Source organism: Hibiscus syriacus, unplaced genomic scaffold (genome assembly GCF_006381635.1).
Source record: "Hibiscus syriacus cultivar Baekdansim isolate YM2019G1 unplaced genomic scaffold, ASM638163v2 tig00110015_pilon, whole genome shotgun sequence".
Lineage (NCBI taxonomy): Eukaryota > Viridiplantae > Streptophyta > Magnoliopsida > Malvales > Malvaceae > Hibiscus > Hibiscus syriacus.
In genome coordinates, this window is record NW_024062564.1 from 784,238 (window position 1) to 791,479 (window position 7,242).

A 7,242-nucleotide genomic window follows, 5' to 3' on the forward strand; every position below is an offset into this window, starting at 1 on the left:
GTCATCATAAGGAACGCTACAGGGGGCGCGTCTTAGCCCACGTTGCGCCAGATTAGCGTAAAGCGCGCTTCAGGGGGTGCACCTTACTGCAAAAGGTGTTAGATCGAGAAAAATAGTCTGAACGGTGTCTGACATGTAAAAAAAGCAATGGGTGATATATCAGGACAAACACCAAATAGTAATGAAATAATAATTTGAGTAGTAAAATAAAAAAATGATTTTAAAAAAGTTTATAATAAATTTAAACTTAAATTATGTAGTTATTCATCCAACTATTTGCATAATTTTATTTTAGTCACTCAACTATATTTAAATCATATCAAATGTTACTTTCTAGTTTTATTTTGGTCACCATCGTTAAAAAATTAACAATGATACTTACGTGTTATCATAAGTTAATCTCATGTCATCTTTAAAAAAGAAATGTCACGACAATAGTTTTCTTAATGTTCTAACAGTGAGTGACCAAAATAAAACTAAAATATAACATTAGATATAATTTTTAAAAAATAGTTTGTTGACAAAAATAAAATCACTTTAATAGTTGAATCGCTAAACATACCCTAAGAGTGTGTTTGGTTGGGGGAATGTGAGATTCCCATGGGAATGGAATCCACATTCCCCCATTTGGTTGGCCGGGAATGTCATTCCCGGTAATCTTACATTACCAATAGTGGATTTTTTTTGGTATATTACCGGGAATGTCAATATCTCCCTTTCCTTAGGTATTGTTGGATTACTAGCGTTTTAGACTAAAATACCCTTAAAAAAATTTATTTAAAAAATATCCTTAATTGTCATTGAATAATAAAAAGTCTACGAATGTTAAATTACAAATTATCCTTAAATTATTTTAGATTTACAAAAAAAAATCTATAATTAAAATTTTATATGAAGTTCAGTGGTTAAAATAAAATTTTACCCTTTCATTAAACCTTATATTTTCAATTTTGTAAAAAATTATATAAATTTTATGAATTTAAATTTTTTAAAGAAATATATAAATATTTTTCAACTGGTTAAAAAAACAAATATAATAAGGACAATTTGGTCAAATATACATTCTAATAATCTTTTATTACTTTAACCAAACACGGTAATCTTACATTCCTGCTAAACCAACCAAACACAAAATATAACATTCTCAATAATCATATTCTCGTAATCTTTTATTCTCATTGATAATCTTACATTCCGTGAACCAAACGCACCTTAAAATTAAAAATTAAAATCTAAGAGTGGCAAATTGTAATTTAGGAGCACACCGCCGCTCCCTAATTGATTTAAGAAGGATTCATGCTTGGGTTTTAGGGCTTTATTTGTGTGGTTTATTTCTTATACTTCCGTCTCTGAAAAAAAATGGCTGCCCAGACCGACAAAGAGATCAAAGAGATCGAAGAGATCCTCGCCGCTCATCTCGAACAACAAAAAATGGATGTAACCTTTTATTTTCCACCCTTTCATTTTGATTTCTTCCGTTTTTTATTATTGATTTTCGTTTTCTCTCCTTTTGGGGTTCACAGTCCGAGCAACCTGTAGTTGAAGATGAGGACAACGAAGAAGACGGCGAAGAGGATGACGACAATGATGAAGATGATGCCGACTGTAAATTTTCCTATCCAGTGATATCTTGTTCATTTGTTAAAAAATTTGATTTGTAGTGAAAATATATGTATAACATTTGGTTAATTCTGTTACTTCATTGTTATTAATTCAATTTGATATATGTAAGCAAATTTCAGATGCTTAGATAGCTAGCTGGATCAGTGGTCACTGGCTTCGCAACTTGATTTTTGATTATGCCCAACTTCACTTACTCGTCAGTTGATCTCGAGGATTTCAACTAGGGTTTAGCTCAATTCTTGTTCAGTATTTGGTTTTAGCTTTTTGAATCGTGAATTTTGCTCCAGCTTCAGATGAAGCTTTTACTGATTTAATTTGGATCGGATCAATTACATTCCTGCATTTGGACCATATTATATTAGTGCTACCTGTTAAAACTATGTGGAACACAGTTCAAAAAAAACCAGAAATAAAAGGAGAGAAAGTAAAGGGAAAAACAGAATGTAGGCTAATAGAATGCTTAGCCTTGATCCGAAGATCTATTAATATAGCCACGCTGATTGCTGAGTTACCACTGTGAGTTTAACCCAATATACAGCTGGCTTAACCACCTAACAACCTTAACAGAAAGCAGTTATAAAATGCAGCAACAAACCAATCCAGTTGGCACACCTTCCTGCTGAAACTTACTCTCCAACACTACCTATATGAATCATAACCCGTAGAACTGCATGTCTAGTTGTCCCCTCCTTGATTTTTACCCATGGGTTGATACAAAATGAGCTCTGTGGTAGTTTCTTTAATTGTTTTTTTTATGACTTTAGATATTGTCTCTTGTCCGTCGATGACAAAATATTGAATTGTCAATGCATAAACTTCTTAGTCTATTCTTTGTATACCACATAGCGATTTCATTTGTACCATCTACATCTGTTATTTACCAATTAATGCAATGCATGTTCCGTGGATGGCTGATAAAATTTTGAAAAGCATGTTAATGGAGAACTTTTCTTTATATAAATGAGTGATGCATTGTTCGGAGGTTCATTTATTTGGTCCTATTGTGTGTACTGTCAGGCCATCTTGATGGAGAAGGAACTGGTAGGTCAAAGCAAAGCAGAAGCGAAAAGAAGAGTCGCAAAGCTATGTTGAAGCTCGGGATGAAACCAATTCCAGGTGTTAGCCGAGTCACCGTCAAGAAGAGCAAAAATGTCAGTCCCCTATCCATATTGTTAAACCGTTCATTACTTCCCTGCCTCGTATGATGATAATGATTTTACCGTTGAATTCAGGTTTATTTATCATTCAAAGCCGGATGTCTTCAAGAGCCCCACGTCAGATACCTATGTTATCTTTGGAGAGGCTAAGATTGAGGACTTGAGCTCACAATTGCAGTCTCAGGCCGCCGAGCAATTTAAGGCACCTGATCTCAGCCACGTGGTATCTAAAAGAGTCGCAAAGCTATGTTGAAGCTCGGGATGAAACCAATTCCAGGTGTTAGCCGAGTCACCGTCAAGAAGAGCAAAAATGTCAGTCCCCTATCCATATTGTTAAACCGTTCATTACTTCCCTGCCTCGTATGATGATAACTGATTTTACCGTTTGAATTCAGGTCTTATTTATCATTTCAAAGCCGGATGTCTTCAAGAGCCCCACGTCAGATACCTATGTTATCTTTGGAGAGGCTAAGATTGAGGACTTGAGCTCACAATTGCAGTCTCAGGCCGCCGAGCAATTTAAGGCACCTGATCTCAGCCACGTGGTATCTAAACCTGAGTTGTCATCAGGCTTGGCTCAGGACGACGAAGAAGTTGATGAAACGGGAGTTGAGCCGAAGGACATTGAGTTGGTGATGACACAAGCGGGAGTCTCCAGGTCGCAGGCTGTCAAGGCGCTCAAGGCTGCCGATGGGGATATTGTTTCAGCCATAATGGAGCTAACAACGTAAGAAGGGTGTTTGCTAGTGACGTGATGGATTAGGACACTAGTTTATTTGGTTTCTGGTAGTTGGACATCTTATTTTCTTTCCTTCCAAATTTTTCCTCATTATTTTTTCGAATGTTATCTTTTCTTGTTATTTTTGTCGTAAAAACAATATGCATGGAGTGAATCTTTGATACATCGTGTTCTTTTATTTAGTTTGTCATCGTTTGAGAAAAAGATTATTATGAACATTCTTTTGACAAGATATTTAATTATTTTCATCCTTGAAACCCTTTCAGATTTAGATCTTAAAACATGGATTTAAATTTTAAAAGTGATTCAAATATAATAATAAAACGTGTCAATTTTAGGGTAAATTACCCAAAATTGAAAAGAAGTCGATGTCTCAAATCGGGCGAAACACGAGCACTTCCCAAACTCAAATAATTCTTACAATAAAACTTCTCATCTCTCTTTCGACAGGTAAATCGTCTCTTGTCTTTGTTTTCATTTGAAATTCAGTAATTTCTTCTTCTTCTTCTTTTTATGCAACATAACCCTAATCTCCTAGTGTATCTATTTATTTCCATTATTTTTGGTGTTTTTCCCCTTGCATATAGAAGTCGTGAGTAAATTAGTATCTCCTGGTCCAGAAAAAAGGGGATTCTTTTTGTTCTAAAAGGTTTTTTTTTTGGTGTAATTTGGTTTCATGTAGGCCATCGTTTTGTGCATAAACAAGTAAAAAGAGAGAAAAATGAAGTGGGTATTTCTTGGCTTTGAATTTTGTGTAATTTTAGTTCACATTGGAACTTTGGTTTGTGCATAAACTAGTTTAGGAGAATAAAACTGAAGTGGGTATCAGTGGCTTTTGTGAAAGAAAAAAAGGGAGAGAGTTTTGGTTGAAAAAGCTTCAGTTTTTTTTTTTTTGTAATGGAAGGAGCGGGTATAAACACTGTTCTACCAAATTTAGGGGATAAATCTAAAGTTTTGGATGTAAAACTGTTGCGTATTTTGGTTCCTCAGTTCCCGACGGGTCTAACAGTCTGCCTTTCGTTTGTGCTCCTCCTGATGGCCCCCTTTTGTCGGGTTTAATCAAAATGTGCCATTTTCCTCCTTTAGCAGACCACAAGGATCCCATTCAATGCCTGGTTTAATCAAAATGAGTTCTATCCTGCTGTGCCGATTCGATCATTTAGAGGGGAACCACCAGCTTCTAATGGCCAAAATGTGCATGAACATAAGTCACCTGGGTCAAGTTCCGTTAAAAAGAAATCAAAGAAAATGAAGTTTTTGAGTTTGCATTCACCACTCCTGCTGATTTCAATCCTGGAATTAGTTTATCCGAACGTGATGACGGGAATAGGGAATTGGTTGAAAATGTGCTTTGAAGGTTTGATGCACTTAGGAGAAAGCTTAGGCAAATGGAAGACAACATCGAACCACGTTCTGGGATTATTAAACGCTCGGTGCTTAAAGCTAGCAACATAATGATGAGCAAAGGAGTGCAGACTAATGCGAGGAAGAGAATCGGAGTCGTTCCTGGTGTTTAAATTGGGGACATTTTATTCTTCTTATTGGAATTGTGCTTAGTGGGGTTGCATGCTCAGTGAATGGCTGGAATTGACCCCATGCATATGAAGGGTGATTTAGAGGGAGAACGAGTGGCTGTAAGCATCGTTTCATCTGGAGGGTATGATGATGATGTCAAAGATCCCCATGTTTTGGTATAATCCGGTCATGGTGGGAATGCCAGTGGTGATAACGAAGCATCCGATCAGAATCTCGTGAGGGGCAATCCTGCACTGGAAAGGAGCTTGCACCGATCCAATGAAGAGTCATTCAAGGTTTTCAGGATTCTTACCACCAAACGTCGAAGATTTATGTATATGATGGCCTTTACAAGGTCCAAGAGTCATGGACGGAGAAAGGGGAATCAGGTTGTAATATGTTCAAGTATAAACTAGTTAGGATCCCCGGGTAAAAAAACACTTCTGCAACTTGGAAATTGATTCAGAAATGGAATGGAGGTCTGTCTTCAAGGGGTGAACTTATACTTCCTGACCTCACTTCCGGTGCGGAAAGCATACATGTTTCACTTGTGATGAGGTTGATGATGAAAAGGGCCCCACTCATTTCACTTATTTATCTACTATCAAATACTCGAAATCATTCAAGCTATTGTAACCTTCTTTTGATTGCGTTTGTCATGAAACTTGCCTAGCCGGAAATTCATGCTGCTGCTGCTGCTGCTGCATTAAAATGAATGGAGGCGATTTACCTTGAACAGCCTACGGGATTCTAGTGTGTCAAAAATCAATGATATATGAATCTGGCTCCATGTGTGCCTGCTTCCTAACTGCAAAAATAGGGTTACACAGACTGGCTTTAAAGTTCGCTTCGAAGTTTTTAAGATGAAAAATACGGGTTGGGGTCTTTGATCATGGGACCCTACTCGCGTAGGTACATTCATTTGTGAATATGCATATGAAGTTATTGACGAAATTAACACAAGACAGGACGGGAGAGATGGTGAAAGCAATGAGTATGTTTTCCATACAAATCGAGTCTATGACCCCTTCAAGTGGAATTACGAAACTGAGTTAGTAGGAGAGGAAAGTTCCGACACTGCCGAAGATTATGATATCCCATCTCCTCTAACCATAAGTTCGAAGAACAGTGGAAATGTAGCTCGGTTTATGAACCATAGTTGTTATTCAAATGTTTTCTGGCAGCCGATCATTTATGAACATAACAATGAAGTTCTCCATATTGCTTTCTTTGCTAAGAGACATATCCCTCCGATGGATGCGAAAGTAACGAAGCGGATTATGGAAAAAAGAAATGCTTATGCGGATCGCCAAAATGCCGAGGTTATTTTTATTGAGGACCAACAAAACTTTTGAGAATCACTCATCTTTTACTAATCAAGTAACTCCATGTATTTCCATTTTAGTGCTCATATGGGTCCTTGTAAGGATGCAGATTATTCTTAGCCTTTGCAGAACTGACCAGTAATAGAAAGTTAGAAACCATATATGGTGGTGTTATCTGTTGTCAGGGATTTAAATAGCGGTTTTAGTGCTGTCTGAAACTGTTATTGTATGACTGTGATAGTCGCAATAACTATAATAGCACTCATTATGTCCGTAATAACGATAAATGCAACCATAATCCTTGTTCGTAGGTTAGCAGGAGTATTTTGGGTTAGTTTGAGATAGCAGAATGCTTGGTATTTCACTTTATTTCTCGTTTGAGAATCCCTTTTGAGTGACTATTGTTTTACCAAAAAATCGGCTGTTTTGATGGTGTTTCTAGATTTGCTTGTTTTAATGGAAAATGAAAATGGTAATCAAAGTTGAAAAAGGAAAGAAAAGTGCAATCGCTTAAATGATCGCTTATTCAATATAATGAATTGAATGTGTTATAATTAATTATTATAAGTACCATTTTTTATTAAATAATTAATTTTAAAATAATTATGATTTTATTTTGAAAATTTTTGATTTGTTTAATTTGAATTTTAGAGTCGCCATCGACCTTTGGGTCAGATAGGTCGAATACCTAAAAATGTATTTTAAAATAATTTTAAGAAAAATCGTTTTCTAAAACAAAAATTGATCTACATATTACCATAAATTCATTTTAAGGATTTAAGAGTCGATTATGCATGGGGAAGGATGGGCACCCCACAACGCCCAAAATTGACACCCTTGATTATACGTTTTCTAAAACGATGAAATTTTACATATTTAAACT

General features: G+C 36.1%; 1 protein-coding gene and 1 pseudogene across 2 annotated transcripts; both read left to right on the plus strand.

Moving 5' to 3' along the window:
* The first annotated feature begins 1,297 nt into the window (after positions 1-1,297).
* Positions 1,298-3,682, plus strand: LOC120212685 (nascent polypeptide-associated complex subunit alpha-like protein 1). 2 transcript variants are annotated; one of them, XM_039210902.1, is made up of 5 exons: positions 1,298-1,437; positions 1,524-1,605; positions 2,641-2,710; positions 3,029-3,092; positions 3,176-3,682. In XM_039210902.1, exons 1-5 carry the CDS (start codon positions 1,360-1,362, stop codon positions 3,509-3,511), a joined length of 630 nt encoding a protein of 209 aa, XP_039066833.1. In that variant the 5' UTR covers positions 1,298-1,359; the 3' UTR covers positions 3,512-3,682. The 2 variants fall into 2 exon arrangements, with proteins under 2 accessions (XP_039066833.1, XP_039066831.1); XM_039210900.1 differs by lacking the exon at positions 3,029-3,092 and having other exon boundaries at positions 2,641-2,774.
* Positions 3,683-4,416: 734 nt separating this feature from the next.
* On the plus strand, positions 4,417-6,492 carry LOC120212681 (annotated as a pseudogene).
* Positions 6,493-7,242: the final 750 nt, after the last annotated feature.

Coding starts and splice junctions, on each gene's coding strand:
- LOC120212685 (XM_039210900.1), top strand. CDS start 1,360: ATGGCTGCCCAGACCGACAAAGAGATCAAAGAGATCGAAGAGATCCTC. Junction 1,438..1,523: donor TCGAACAACAAAAAATGGAT/GTAACCTTTTAT, acceptor TGGGGTTCACAG/TCCGAGCAACCTGTAGTTGA. Junction 2,775..3,175: donor CCGTCAAGAAGAGCAAAAAT/GTCAGTCCCCTA, acceptor GTTTGAATTCAG/GTCTTATTTATCATTTCAAA.